General features: G+C 61.9%; 1 protein-coding gene across 2 annotated transcripts in view; it reads left to right on the forward strand.

Moving 5' to 3' along the window:
* Positions 1-15,203, forward strand: part of Prex1 (phosphatidylinositol-3,4,5-trisphosphate dependent Rac exchange factor 1) — a 127,606-nt gene that overhangs the window by 20,936 nt on the left and 91,467 nt on the right. The window contains exon 1 of one of the 2 annotated variants that reach the window (XM_078051973.1): positions 13,558-13,683. The exons of the other annotated variant lie outside the window; for it this stretch is intronic. Within the exon in view, the coding sequence (XP_077908099.1) occupies positions 13,564-13,683 (120 nt within the window). The 5' untranslated portion in view covers positions 13,558-13,563. Of the gene's footprint in view, positions 1-13,557; positions 13,684-15,203 lie in introns of those variants that run through there. 2 annotated transcript variants of the gene reach the window in all.

A 15,203-nucleotide genomic window follows, 5' to 3' on the forward strand; every position in this document is an offset into this window, starting at 1 on the left:
AGGTCGCTCTCCACGGAGCCCCTGGGGCCGGCCATTTGCAGAGTCTGAACCCGCAGGCCTCGGCGGGGCCTGAGGCTGTGTTTCTAACAGCCCCGGAGGCGTGTGGGCTAGGTGGCCCACGAGCAGCGGCTCAGAGGCCCTCCCTAGTTCGCCCGCCCTCCCCAGCCTGGGCCAGGCCCACGGCCCCCCAGAACTGCCCCTCCCAGGGCCCCTGTCACAGAGGGAGTGGACATACCCTGAGCTCTGGGGATCTTGTGTCTGCTGTCCCACACTGTCGTCAAGTGCTGACTAAGGTCCTGCTGGGCGCTGGCGGACCAGCTCTGAACGCGACAGGCCAGCTCCCTGCATCTGTGGACCTGGCACTGAGGGGACATGGAGAGAGGTCAGCTAACAAGAGCGGGCCACACAGGGCACCCTCCTGGGCTCCTTCCTGGGTGGGTGGAGTACAGAGAGGGGAGATCAGGAGGTCACAGCAGCAGTCCAGGTGGGGACTGTGGTGGCCTGGCCCGGGGCTGGGGGGAGGAGAGGGGACAGCCAGACTCGGTGCAGCTGGCCTCTGCGCTCAGAGACGGTTCCTGCAGAGGTGAAGGCCTGGCCTCAGCCTCCTGGGGCTGCTGGGCAGCAGGGCTGCGCTGGCCTCGGGACCTGGCCACCTGGTGGGCGGCGGCAGACTGGCCTGTGCGGTCATACTGTGGTCAGGACCCGGCTGCGGGCCTGGCCCCCAGGATGGGACCTTCTCAAGGGCCCAGAGCTTCCCAAAGCCTGGCCTTTCCTCGCTTGGCTCCTGGGTCTTCTGTGACCAGCCCTGCTGCCCGTGGCCAGCCGGCCCCCACCATGGCTGGCTCTGGTTGGTGTCCCCGAAGCAGACAGACCCTGCGGGCCTTCCCCTGCGAGTTGCTGGGGCACTGGCCGAGCTCCTAGGACGGGTGCTGTCCCTCTGTCCCCGTTGTCCTGGGGCAGCCCAGTCTGGCGTGCCCGTCCCTCCCCCAGGCCCTGGTCAGGCCGCTCTGGGCGGCTCCGCCACATCAGAGCCCCAAGGCCCCCTTATGGCGGTCTGCGCCCTGGTGCAGCAGATTAGAGGGGGCGGCCACAGCTGGAGCAGAGCTGAAGCCCTCCTCTCAGGTCCCCACCCAGGTGGCCCCTCACTGGCCCTCTTGGGGGTGGACAGAAGCCCACTTTCCAGCGGGACCCTCTCCGCACCCCGTTTCCTCCTCTGAGTGGGGCCGGAGAGGCCTCAGCCACGGGGCGTGTGGATGCCGGGTCCCTTGGCTCCTGGGCTGGTGACAGACGCACCCAGGACAAAAGCAGGTCCCAGTGGTGGCCTCGGAGGGGGCCAGCGAGTGCTTAGGCGCGTGCAGGCTCCGGGGGGAGCTCGGTGTTGGCGGGAGTCGCTCCCCACTCCTGGTGCCGCGACGCTGTGCTTGGTGGCTGAGGGCTCGGAGTGGGTGTTCCAGTCTTTTTTGGTCCCGCGTGTGTCCCTGTAGTGGGGAGCAGCCCACTCGGTGACTGTGCAGCGAGCCCCCGCACCCCTGCCCAGCGCCCGAGGAGGCCTGAGAATGAGATGGAAGAAGATGCGCAGGCCCAGGCAGCGGCAGCTGAGGCTCTCCAAAGCCCGGGGTCGTCTTTGCTTGTGTTGAGACCCGTCAGGTCTTACAGGTTTCCAGTTTGACCCAGTAGGAGGATCAGGCACCCAGTTCCCTTTCACCTCATTTGGTGAGAGCCTAATAACTGGGGGATCAATTTTATTGAGCAGCTGCTACGTGCCAAAGCCCTTGAGGTCCTTGTCCTCTCCAGCCCAGCTCTGGGGACTGAGAGCCTCTGTGTGGGATCCCACAGGTCTGCTGCATCAGTAGTGGATGTTGACAAGACCCCCAGCCCCACACAGGCATGCTGGCTTGTGCGTGCAGAGGCTGGGAGCTGGGGGACTCAGCAGCATCTGTGAGCAGGGAGCTGGTGGTGCATGCGTGGAGGGAGAGGAGGGTGGAGGGCCAGGAATGGGCAGGTGACGGTGTGTGGCAGGGACCTCCTCTAAGGCCGCAGGTTCCCTGAGAGCTTCAGGCAGGGCCTTGCGGAGCCCTGGGGTGCCAGCCAGGAGGCTGACCATGGAGCTCCAGGGCTCGGGGAAGCTCCTTCAGTGTCCAGCACAGGATGGCCCAGGAGGCGGCCCCAGAGGAGGAGGCAGGTTGAGGCTGGAGCCGGAGCCAGGTCAGCCTTGAACTGGTCGGGGAGGTGGTGGCGGGCTCTTTAGTGGAAGGGAAGCCGGACCTGGGCCAAAGTAACCTGGAAGGCTTCCTGGAGGAGGTGAAATGTTCATTGCAGATGCCTCAGGCCTGGGGACCTTCTGGAGGTGGGGACCCCATGAGCAAGGTCAGAGGTGAGTGCTGGGAAGGACACTGCTATGCGTCCTCTTCTCAGCCCTGCAGGGTCCACAGATGAGCTCAGGAGTTGTCCTTGGGCTGTGGTGCTGCAGAGGAGGTTAAGGGTCAGAGACTTGGGCCATCCGCTCCAGTGGGGGCAGGGGCAGCTCAGGGTAGGTCGTGGATCGGGCTGAGCCACCTCCAGGCTCCGTGTTGGCTCTGGGTGGCTCTGGGTGGCTCCGGGTGGCCGGCAGGCCTGTTTCCGCACTGTGAGGTGTGAAGGGAGTGGGCGGTGGCCACGAAGGTCAGCAGAGGCCGCCGTCGCGGGCTGGTGCCCCCAGCCAGGCCAGCAGCAGCGCGGTGGGCACGCCGAGCTCTCTGGGCGAGAACAGAGGCTGAGGGCGGGCGGGCGGCGGGCCTTTCTCCCCGGGGAGGGTCACCAAGCCGCAGCGGGCGCAGGGCAGGGACAGAGGCAGCGCTGTGGGCCTCTGCTTTGGGGGTGGGGAGGGGGTGCCAGCTGGGTCATCTGTGGGGGCCACTTAATACCCATGAACTTGCAATTAAATGCGGAAGTGGGAGACAAGAGTGGTCAAAGGGACATTGTTCCCAGCTCTGGAGAGGAGGCGGGAGCCTGGGGAAGGGCCAGCCTCCAACATGAATGGCCTCAGTGTCCAGGGGGCTGGGCAGCAGGGCCGCCGTTTGGCCCTTTGTCCCGCTCTGCTGGCCCCATCCACAAAGGCCAGCTTGATTCCCATGTGGCTTCTTCCTGGGGGGACCTGGGGGGTCCCCGCGCCTGGCCTGCTCCCAGGGCACGGAGCGGGGCGCTCCCTCTGGGAATGGGGGTGGTGGAGTCTGGGGGGTCTCTGGAAGTGCCCCCCACGACCGTCCTTTTTATTCTTCCCCATAGACATTTTCATTTTGATCCTTTAGTCACGTCTTGGTGCCAAGTGCGCCGCGAGGAGCAGTGACCGGTGGATTTATGATGTGCTGTCTGTGTAGCTGTCACTCGGACCAGGCAGGGAGTGTTGCCAGCACCCAGAGGGCATCCCCTCCTTGACAGTGTCCCCGAAAGTAACCACTTGCTCTGACGTCTGTCACCCAATAGTGTTGCTTATCTGGGACTTTGTGTAAATTGGAATCATGTCATTCTCATCTTTTGTGTCTTTTGAATTAATTAAAAATTGCAATGACACAAGTGCATGTAAACACATGTGTGCGTGTATAAAACCATAGTGTGCACACTACAGAGACCACACATGTACCACCTGCGTGTTTTATGTACCGTATGTTGCAGACCGTGATGCAGCTGTAGGTGTGTACAGAGACGGTGTGTATGTGTGTGTGTGTGTCCGTGTGTGTGGTATGTATGTTGTACATATGTAAAATGTGCATCTTCCCAGGACAAAATTAAAACTGTATAGTAACGCCTTGGCTCTCGCTGTAATCCTAGCCACATGGGAGGCTGAGGCTGGAGGATCGCAATTCGGGGTCAGTCTCAGCAACTTAGTGAGATTCTGTCTTAAAATAAAAATACAAAAGGGTTGAGGCTGTAGCTCAGTGGTAAGGGCCCCTGGTTCCATCTCCAGTATGGAAGTCTGCAGTAAGTCGAGTGGAAGCCAGCCTCTGAGTCCGTCCAGGGGCAGCGCAGGCCCCCGTCTCCTGGGGCCCCTTCGGGTGGCCTTCACCCTCTGGCTGTGCGAAGCCGAGCGCAGGGGCTGGGGTTGTGGCTCAGCTCACGGGAGGCCTGGGTTCGATTCGCAGCACCACATACAAGTAAGTGAAATAAAGGTCCGTCGGCAGAGAGAGCAGCTGACACAGACACGTTTTGTGCTCTTCGTGGTCCCCATCGTGGCGCTTGCTCTGTCACGGTCCCCAGGATCGCTGTGTAGAATTCCATCGGATGAGGTGTGTGTGTGCCAGTCCCGTTGGGGGACACGGAGGCCGTGCCTGCCTCAGCCAGTGTAAGCGATGGTGTGACAGACCACAGCCCTGCGTACCTGTAGGTCACACTAGAAGGGATTCTGGGGCCCAGGGCGTGTGCGTCCCTCCTCTTCCCTGCAGAACCGGCCCGAGTGAGCAGCCCTTTCTGGTGGTCCACCCCGGTGCTCACTGGTCCGCCCGGTGTCTTCCGGCTCTTCCCTGGGTGCTCGTGGACTTTTCCCTGGGCCCACGGACATGTGACCTGTGGCTGTGTCGTGGCTGGCTTCTGAGGTTGTGTCTGTGCTTTAGAAAGCCCTGGGCCCAGGCCGGGGCGGGTGTCCAGCCGCGAGCTCCCAGCCAGCTCTGGGTGGGACCTGCAGGTGCACTGTGGTGGCACCCAGCGCTCCACGTGGCTCTGCTGGCTCTGGGGCTGTCTGAGTGGTCTCCCTCGTTTGGGGCAGCCCCCGGGTTCCCGGGACTCCTCCTGCGCTGCAGGGACTCGCCCTGGGGCTGCGCCTCCCTCCCCTGGTCCTGGAGCCTCGCCTTTGCCTGGCCTCCCATCAGGGACTCTCCCTTCAGCACTGTGGACGCCGGGGGCTGGATGGTTCTGTGTGGGCCGTCCTGTGCCTGTAGGATGGCTGGCAGCACCCCCATTCCACCCTCGTCTGTGACAGCCTAACGTGCCTCCGGAGGATGCCTCAGCTGGCGATCTTGGTCTGTGTCGGCCGCCCTGCAGGGCCCATGCTTCTCCGAGCCTAAGCACCTTGCAAGGGCATTGTATTCTGGTTTCCCAGATTCTTGTTCCATGAGGCTCAGGGAGATTGAGTCAGTTGCTTGAGGTCACACAGCAAAGGTGTTGTAAAGCCAGGGTCCCAGCCCACACCTGTCATTTATGGACACTCACCAAGTGCCAGGCCTGGGTCTAGGCTGAGCTGGTGTTCAGCAGGGGATGGGCCAGACCAGCTCCTGCCCTCACAAGCAGGACCTTCTGGTGGAGGGACAGACTGCAGGCCAGTCACTAGAATGCACTGGACATGTCCGGCGGGGGTCAATGGGTGTGAGGAGGTGTGTCAGTAACAGTGCCACCCGACGTGTGACCATGTCCACAGTAATCGTCCCCATGGGAGGGCCTGATGAGAGTGTCCTGTGTGGTCAGCTCATGGAATCCCCCCAGGCCCCGGGGGTCCTTCTGGGGTTACCCTTGTATTGTGGGCGGGACACTGAGGCCTGGGGCTGCTCTGCCTTGGCCAGCAAGTGGTGAGGGGGTGGAGACCCTGCACCTGTCCCCCAGGCCCACTGTCATGCCTGCATCCTGGTGGCCCTGAGGTCCCCTGGCTCCACTCAGGGCCCCGTGTGGCTCATGACAGACTGTAGTCAGAAACTGGGGAAACGCGGACACTTGTGGCCACTTGGCAGAGTGGGTCACCTGGGTTGGATCTAGGGGTCTCTGCACCCCGTGTTCCTGGTGGTCCCTTCGACTGCGGTTCACGAAAGCCTTGGTCTGGAGCAGATGGAGGTCACCTTCTCCCGGCGAGCACTGGGGGCCCGGTGGGCGGCGCCCGCTCTGGTCTGTGCGCGGTCATTCAGACTCGGGGTTCTCCCCATGCAGGCTCCTTGCCATGGGGACAAGCTGAGGACAGGCCCCCGGTCAGGTGAGGCCATCAAGGCCCAGTCTGTGGGTCTCCCTGCTCCGCGCTGGACTCTGACCTGCGGCCCTCCCTGGGCCCCTGGAGCCCCTGCTAGGTAGGCCCTGGGGAAGCCGGGCTCTCCTAGGGACCTCAGGCGGCCGGGGCCCTCTTGGGGACTCTGTTCCAGGCCTCTGTGTCCCCCTTTGTCTTCGTGGCCATGACAACCTGGCTGGACACTTGGCACTTCCGGGCCCAGCCCCGGCCTGAACACGGGCCTCCTCCTGTCCCGGCGGGGGAAGCCCCAGGCCCGGCTCCTGGGCTCCTGGGCAGGGCCGGCGCCTCCCTTGCTGTGGGAAGGACCTCGGGCTGGTCTCCCGCCTCCTGGCCCCTCCTGGCCCCTCCTGGCCCTCCTGGCCCCTCCTGGCCCCTCCTGGCCCTCCTGGCCCTCCTGATCCCTCCTGGCCCTCCTGGCCCCTCCTGGCCCCTCCTGGCCCCTCCTGGCCCCTCCTGGCCCTCCTGATCCCTCCTGGCCCCTCCTGGCTGGGCAGCTCTGCCGAGTCCAGGCCCCCTCTCTCCTGGGTTTGCTGTCCCCTCTGCTCTCAGTCTCCTCTTCCCTGTGCCCCCCCTGCCCCTCTCTGGCCCCTGGTTCCTTCACTCACAGGTTGGCCCTGCTCTGGGAGTGGGCTACTCAGAGCCCTGGTGTCCCTGAGGCCCTGTCCCTGCTCGAGAGACGGCCACCCTTGAGAGGAACTCCTGTGCAGCCCCCGGGCTCAGCGAGGCTCCAATGGGAGGGTGCGCATGGGGCCTCTTACCCCGGGGGCTGGTGCGCGAGGGACCCCTGGGTGTGCAGGGGACACTCTTGCCCAGCAAGGTGTCCTCCCCTACAGGGACCAGCCTGCTGGCCTGACCCTTGTGGGAGGAGGTGACTGACATCTGAGCCACTGTGCCAAGGGCTTGGACTCAGAGACCCACGACGTCTCTTCCCGTCCCCCCGGGAGAGGGCCAGTCCCCACTGTGGGCTGTTCAAGTCCTCATTTATGACGTCCCCAGCTGTCCCTATAGACACGAATAAGCAAGGTCCCCTGTGATGCTCCAGACTTCAGGGTCCTTGGGGACCTCAGAGTGACTCCAGCGTGGCCTTTGACAGGGCTCGGAGACAGGAGCGATCTGCCTGGCAAGAGCTGAGGAGCCAGGAGACGCTCGGCCCCCGCTTGGCCCTGCTGCCAACATGGGCTCGGCCGCGGGAACCGACCCTCCAGCCGCGGAGCTTCTCACCCCCACGATGGCGTCACAGGACCCGCCTCCCAGGGCCTCTCTTCTTGTTGTGACATTTTTATTGAGACATAATTCACACACGTGACATCCACCGTCCTTGTGTCCACTCCAGTAGCTTCTCCCGTGTCCATGAGAGTGGGTGACTGTCACTACTCATCACCCTAGGAGCAAGCCCTGGACCCCTGGCAGTCACCCCCACTCTGCGCCGCAGGCCACACACCTGCTGACCGTGGATCTGATGGACTGTCCTGTGAGTGGAGCTGGGCAGGGCGGGCCCTTGTGTCAGCTTCTCCCACTGAGCGCGGTGTTGGCAGGGTCACGAGGTGCTGGCGGGTGTCAGGATAGCGTTCCTTCCCCTGGCCACAGCGTGCTTCAGCGTGTGGGTTGACCACACTTGATGTCGTCCAGCGGTCTCTGGACAGTGGGCTGGGGTGGTCCTGCAGCTGCGATGGTTGGTGTGTGACGTTTTGCACAGACCTAGGGTGCCTGTGTCCTGTGACCTGTGGGGTGGCACTGCTGTACAGATGAGGAGCCAAGGGGCAGGAGCACGTGAGCAGATGGCTCAGACCTGAGCCAGCCCGTCCATCTGGGTCCAGAGTCCATGACCTTGACCCCACGCCCCGGGTGTCCTGGAGCACCAGCGAGTGTCCCTGGTAAAAGGACAGCTGCTTCTCAGCTCTGTGCCTCTGGTGCAAGGCTGCTAGATCTCCTGCCCTTTACACCGTGTCCTCCAGCAGCCAGAACGCGGGCTTTCTGGGTGGGACCACCCCACGTTCACAGGTGGGCAGCTCAGCCGCATTTTTAACCCACAGTCCATGGGCCAAACAAAACAAGTCTGAGGCCAGGCCTGCGGCTGCCAGGTTGCTCCCTCTTCCCCAGAGCGGCTTGCTGGGGACATGCTGGGGACCTAGGCTTCAGGCACTTCCGAACTCTGGGGACCCGCCTTCCCCGGGGGCTTCTGGCCCCCTCCGGCCCGTCGTGTTGGGATCTGGCCCATCACTGACGTGGGGCTTGCGAGGCCCCAGTGAGGACGGCCTTCTTGGGATCCTTCCTGTCATCCTTTGGGGTCCCACCAACAGTGTGACTTGGGCAAGTGACTTGACCTCTGTGCCTCGGTGTCCCCGTCTCCCAAGCAGGGGTGACGGGCTCTCCCTGCAGGGTATGTGTGGCGCTGAGGGCAGTGTCTGTCATGAGCGCACGGGTGTGCCTATGCCGTGGAGCAGCGCGAAGGTGACTGCTGATGTCCATGTGTGGCCAGCCAGGCTTGGGCTGCGGGCAGCGGTAGCAGCGCCTGCGTGGACCTGCAGGGCCCCTTGCATGGTGCCCACGTGCACATTGAGCATCGAACATCCAAAGCAGAGGTGCGGTGGATGGCGTAGGCCATGGTCTAGGTGAGCCACGCTAGCCAGGGTGGTCAGAGGAGGCCTCTAGAAAGGTGACCTTTTTACTGAGCTATAGGAAGGAGCAGCCCTACAGGGCTTTATGGAGGGTTGTTTGGGCAAAAGTAATAGCAAGTGCAAAGGTCCTGAGGTTCTGGGTGCAGTGGTGCATGCCTGTGGTCAGATACTCAGAGGCCAAGGTAGGAGGATTGCAAGTTTGAGGCCAGCCTCTGCAGGTTAGACTTTGTCTCAAAATAAAACCTAAAAAAGGGGCTCAGGATGTGGCTCAGCAGTAGAGCACCCTGGATTCAATCTCTATACTCCAAAAAAAGAAAAAGTCTGCAGTTCAGGGTGGGCGTGAGGAGCAGTGAGCCAGTAGGGAGGCGGCAGGAGCCTCACTGAAGAGGATCAGGGTGGCTGAGGAAGTGGGGGTTTTCCTGGGTGCCTGGGAAGCAGCCGTTGGGGGTTGAGGGCAGGGGAGGAACACAAGGCACAGGGGGCAGGGGGGCCAGGTGGAGAGGTTGGTGGCCCTGACCAGGGAGGTAGCAGGGAGGAGAGAGCTTGAGGCTGTTCCTGAGGGATTTGGACCCAGGAGAGGCTGGCGGCCAGGGGCTGTGGCCAGGTGTGCGAGGGTGGGGCCCACAGTGTGGGCAGGGCCTCTCTAGCCCTGCCCCAGGCCACGCCCTCCTCACGCCCCCTTTTCTTTAGTTTTTGGGCTGCCAGGGGTTGATCCCAGAGCACTGCGGGATGGAGCCATACCTGCAGCCCTTCTTATAATTTATTTAGAGACAGGTCTCACGGAATCGCTGAGGCTGGCTTTGAGTTGTGATCCTCCTGCCTCAGCTCTGGAGAGGCACCGTGCTTGAGGTCGCCTTGTCTGCTGTCACTCCGGCTGCGCCCGTTTCCGTCTTTTCCTTTGGGCCTCCTGTGACTTGCCCTCTTCTGTGACACTGGAGAGGACTTGCTCCGCTCTGAGGTGGTTATTGAAGGGCTGGGCGGAGCCGGACTCCCAGGTTCCTAACGCCAGGGTCTTCTGGAACCCTCGGATGGTGGGCTTGCTGGAAGTGACGGCAAACCCAGATCCCACTGACGAAAGAGCAGGGGAAAGGTGGCGGACACTCTGGAGCCGGAGCTCCAGCTTCAGGCCCACGAGGATCTAGGGCTCTGTGTGCCAGGACTGGCCCGTCTTGTGCCCTGAGTGGTCAGGTGGCAGCATTAGGTGCTTTATCCCCAAACAGGGCGAGGCAGCTGGTGCAGAAGGTGAGACGCTGCCCTCTGAGCCAGTGCCAGGCTTCGGAGAGGAGCTTCCGAGTGAGGGCCCGCGGGCGGGTGGGGGTCCGCGCTGGCCTGCAGCTGAGCGTTTCGAAGACCACTCGAGGGCTGCTTCCATGACTCGTCCCGGATGAACCCGCTCCACCAGGTTACATCACATCCCTAGGCCTCTGCCCCACGTCCTGCAGGAGGTCTGGGACACTGCCCGCCGGTTCCCTGGGCAGTGGATGCCGTCCTAACAGTGGACATTCCCGGCCTGCAGCGCCCTGCCCGGGCCTAGATACGTCAGTGAACTCCAGGTCCCTCCGGGCTGCTGTGCGTCCTCTCTGGCCCCGTGCCAGCGCGGGTGTCTGTTCTGGGCGCGTCCACCGTGGGCCTGTGGCGGTCTGCGAGGGAGGTCACTCACCACAGGCGGTCTCCTGCTTTTTCTTTGCCTGGGCGTTTGTGACATCCCTAATTTTTAGGTTTCTTGAAAACAGAGAATAAAACCAGCCGCAGCCGCATTTCCTGACCCCAGCATCTGGTGGCCACTCGTCGTTCGTCATGTTTGGGGAAAAGAGTGTTTTGATCATTTTTCAAAATTGGACTTTAAAACTCTGTCACCGGGTGCCCTGTCAGGCCTTTTTTTTTTCTTTTTAAAACATTTTGCAGCCAGACTTCTCAGGGTTCCCTGGACTGTGGTCTCCCGGATCTGGTGATGGTTTTCTCCTCCTCCTGGGGCAGGGCAGGTTCCCGCCTGGGCGCAGCAGGAAGAGGAGCAGCTGAGGGGGCCGAGGGGCGGCGGAGCTCTGGCCAGGCCCCCTCACACCCTGTGAGTGCGATGTTTGAATCAGCCCTCCCCCACCTTTTAAAAAAACGTTTAAAATAAAGGACCGTTTACGATGCCTTTGAACAAAACCACTGGGCGTTAGAACCGTCCTGACATGACGGTGACACTGACACATTCATAAGTGACTTGTGGCCCTGGGGTCCCGGGAAGCAGACTCGGCGTCAGGGTCAGTTTCCAGGGTGAAGAGAAAAGAAAGAATGTCCCGCTGTCCCGAGGGGGCGGGGCAGAGGGGCACCATCACCATGGTGACGGAGGAGGGACCGGGAGTGGCCTCCCCAGCTCCCTGGCAGCCTTGGCTGGGCATCTCTGGCCACCAGGGAGGCCCAGGGAATGGGGCCCCAGAAGGGCACAGTGTTCTGTGCTACGGGCTTCTGAGAGCTTCGCGGAGGGTTGAGGGGAGTGGGGCCGGAAGGCCAGGGGTCAGTGGCCAGAGTGTGGCCTCTGGCCGTCCGTCTCCTCCCCTCCTCCGTCCCCTGCTGTCTTTGCCTCTTCCCACCTGCCCGTCTCTCCTCCCCGTCCTCGACCCCCCCTCCCTGCAGACTCCTCTCCTTCGTCAATGTCCACTTGTCCTCCAGGGGTCCAGCACCTACCTGGCACCCGGTAGGGCCCACGCCTCTGTCCGAGGGCTTTCCCGAGTGCCTGGCCTCCCCTGCCTGCTCCTGTCCTTTGGATCTGCCTTGGCTCCGAGCAGCAGGTCTGTCACCTGCTTCTCCGCTCAGTGGCACCTCCCACCTCCCCAGCTTTAGCTTCCCACCGCACCCCCCTCCTGCCCTCCTGGGGGCTCTGCGCTCCCCATTTCTGCACCTGCACTGCCTCCCGGGCTGGGGCTCCTGCGTACCCAGGGACAGGTTTTGGGCGCGTGCACGAGTGTTTTCGGCTGATGGCTTGATCCGCGTGCTCCGGAGGGAGCGGGGGCCTTGGGGTGGTGGGGAGCCCGTGCCAAGGAGGCCGCCAGCTGGGCCGAGTCCCCATGGCCTGGGGAAGGGCCACTGCCCAGGGAAGAGCAGCTTTTTGCCCCTAGTGAAGGGGTCCTCCAGGGGCGGGCCGCGCGCCTTTGGCCCAGGTGGGCCCACGGTATGCTGGGCCAGGGCAGCCTCCCCCTCCAGATGGCAGCCCCAGAACTTCCGCCCCGAGCAGCCGTTGAAGATAGGCCTGGCAGCGTTGGGGACAAGGGACAGGCACATGAGGCCTCTGCCTTGAAGAAGAAAACCAGAATCCTAAGGATAGGTGGGAGTTCCTCGTTTGTCAGCCGTATCTGGGACGTCCTCGCAGCGCTGGTGAGTCTCTAGAGTTGACAGTTTCCGTTGGGGCGGTTCTGATAAAGCTGATGGCCGCGTGTGGTGCGGTCACCACCAGGGCTGCCCTGCAGTGTGGCGGTGAAGTCGTTTGGACTTTCGTGGCCTGCTCTTCGGTGGTCGCAGCACCTGCTGGGGACTTCCCGGCCGGCTCCTCTGACCCAGCTTCTTCTTCCTTGCCAGCGGTCCGACCACCAGGGCTTCCTGGGCTCAGCCTCACCTGTCCCCGTCACTTTCATTGATGTCACGAAGTCAGCGTCCTTTGAAGGACTTGCAGTTTCACTGCAGCTGTTTGCTGTCCATTTCTCCTCTGTGGGACTGCCGGGGGGGCACCGGGCCTCCTCCACGGCCTTGGCCGCCACTCGGAAACACCCCGAATGCCACGGTGCCAAGTGTTGGCATCCCCAAAGTCAAAATCCCTAAAGATAAGAATCTCTGCAGGCATCCTCCTAATAAAGGACCCAGAAGAGCCAAAGCCGGGCTGAGCCAAAAAAGCAACGCAGGAGGCCCCGAGCGCCTGACCTCCAGTCGTCACAGCGCTCAGCAGAGAGAATGCCCGATGGACGCAAACCCGAGAAGAAGGCACAGGGCCAGCCGCAGCCTGCAGCCTGCCATCCTCCCAGAGCCAGAACACAGGTTGGAGACAAGACGGCTCTTCCACAGACAGCGCTGGGAAGCTGGGGTCCCCGGGTGGAAGGGGGGACCCAAGCCTTTCTCTCACCCTGCACCCAAGTCACCTCCCAACAGACCAAAGACCTGGGCATTCACAGGAACCCAGCTCCTAGGACCGCAGGCAGGTCAGCGCCCACCAGAGGCACGGCCCAGACGCCCGGGAGGACCCTGGCTGGGGACCAGGCCAGGAGTTGACAAGGGTGGCAGCGAGTTAAAAAGCTTCTGCTCAGCAAAGGGGCAGGAATGGGAGGAAACCTTCACCAGCTACGTGTCGATCTCGGGATACATAAAGATCTCAGAAAACTCAACACCAAAACCAAGTAGCCAGTTAACAGTGGGCACGTGAATTCAACAGACACTTCTCAGAAGAATCGATACAAGTGGCCCACAAATAGCTGAAATGAGGGAAACTCAAATCACAGCTCCCCTGGGCCGGGCTGCAGCGCGGGGTGGAGGCTGCTGTGCGCCTAAGAGGCCGGTCTTTGTGCCCCGGCACCACAGGAGGGAATCAAGTATCCAGGACCACACTCGGATGCCTCTCACCCCAGGCAGAGTGGCACTACCAAGAGGACGGACGATGACAAACGCCCGAGAGGCTCTGGGGGAAGAGGAGCCCTCGCACACTGTTGGGGGGACTGGGAACTAGCACAGCCACCATGGGGAGGAGCCCAGGGGCGCCTAGAGACCAGGCCCGGAGCCACCACACGGCTCGGCCGCTCCACTCCTCAGTCGTGAACTGCAGTCCTCTCACTACGGGGACACACACGCCCACAATCACAGCCGCACAACTCGCAACAGCCCCACCAGGGTCAGCCCAGGTCCTCAGTGGATGAAGGGATAAAGAAAGTGTGGCACTTACGCCCTGGAGTTCGATTCAGCCACCAGGAAAATGAACTTGTGGCGTTTGCAGGAAAATGGATGGAACTTGGGAACATTATGTTAAGCAAAATGACCCACACTCAGAAGGTCGAGGGTCGGATGCTTTCCCTCCCAGGTGGAAGCTACAGAGGAAAGAGGAGAAGAAACGTGGGAGTGTCTCCTGAAGGTCCAAGAGAGGTCAGAGGAGGAGAGGGAGTGAGCAGAAGGGAGGGAGGGGACAGCTGGGGAGTGACATTGGCCACGTGACCTTACATGGTGTGCATGGGCGCATAGGTAAGGACACGTCCCGTCCTTGGGTGTGACCATGATGCACCAGTGAAAAATGGGAAAGAACGTGATCATCCTTAGAAGTTGCAGCCTGTGTGTTGGAGTCCTCAGAGCCCCATCCCCCAGCCGGAGGAAAGGCTTCCTGGGGGGCGGAGGAGGGGCAGCTGGTTCGGGGAAGGGGTCGGGGTGCTGGGCACACGCAGCGTGGCTGTGGGACCCGGGACGGCTCAGCATTCAGTGCTGTCCCCTAGGACCACCCTGAGGCTCCTGGGGGCTGAGGGTGGCACCACTGCCCCGGGGTCTCCCTCCCCTAACTGCACGTGGTCATCTCCTGCCGCCACCAACGTGCCGGCCTCCTCAGGAAAGTATGGTTTAACGCCTTAAAGCTCCTGGAATTTCATCAGCTGGAAGGAGCTGGAAGGCAGGCAGAGACACGGTTCTGAACTGGGCACACTGTGGCCAGTCCACGCGTCTCAAGTTCTTGCCAAATGCACTGGGCAGAATGGAAAAATGAGAAAAGCCCACTTTATTGATAATGCCTTGAAGTCCACTTTTGGAACCTTGGTCACACTGAATTCTAGATCTGTCTTTATGGTTTGGGGGTTCAGCTGAGATCCATTCTCGTCTACACAGCCCACCACGTCTCCAGACAAGCATTTGTGAAGTGCTTTGCTTTCTTAAGTCATTAATGCAAAAGTGAGCTGTAAGTTCTAGAACTTGCAAAGCCAGCTGGGGCATGAAGTGCTTATATTTGATAAAAAATGGTGCAGACGGTTTTCAGGGTGCCATGCACTAGCCCCAGTGGGAAGTCTGTAGGGCGTCTGTGGTAGGTCTGGGAAGCTCTGCGGAGCCTGCCTCCTTCCACACTCGGACCCTCACCAGAAGCCCTGCAGCCCTGAGTGAGCCCACCCTCGGGGAGTTCTGCAGCTGCTGGGCCTCTGGTGTAGAAGGTGTCACGTGCATGGGGTGGTGACGGGGTTGGGGCAGCTACCCTGCCTGCAGGTGACCCCGTCCGCAGCCTCGCTCCCTCCCCGTACACAGCCATTCTCCCCTGGGGCTTTCCCGTTTGTGGGCTTAGCTCTCTGAGTTTGACTTTAGGATTTTGATCTTTTGTGGCTCCGGTGGTATTCAGCGTTGGGTCTTGGGGGATCAGGAGTGCACTGTTGGGGAGATGCTCACAGGCAGGCTGTGTGGGGATCCTCCAGGTGACATTACAGGTGGCTGGCCTGTTTTGAGGGGATTTGGTGAGGGGTGGGGTGTTCAGATGCACCTCTGGAAGTCCTGCTGCTGGGACTAGGGGCTCCCTGCTGTCCCTTGCCTGGCTCAGTAGCTAGGCTTGTTCTCTGCCACCTCCTGGCCCTGACTTTGCTGTGCAGGGGAGGGACCTCTGTAGTTCTCCACCATCTCGCGAGCGCATCTGGCATGTCCTC

The sequence above is a fragment of the Ictidomys tridecemlineatus genome, chromosome 5, assembly GCF_052094955.1.
Source record: "Ictidomys tridecemlineatus isolate mIctTri1 chromosome 5, mIctTri1.hap1, whole genome shotgun sequence".
NCBI classification, from domain to species: Eukaryota; Metazoa; Chordata; class Mammalia; order Rodentia; family Sciuridae; genus Ictidomys; species Ictidomys tridecemlineatus.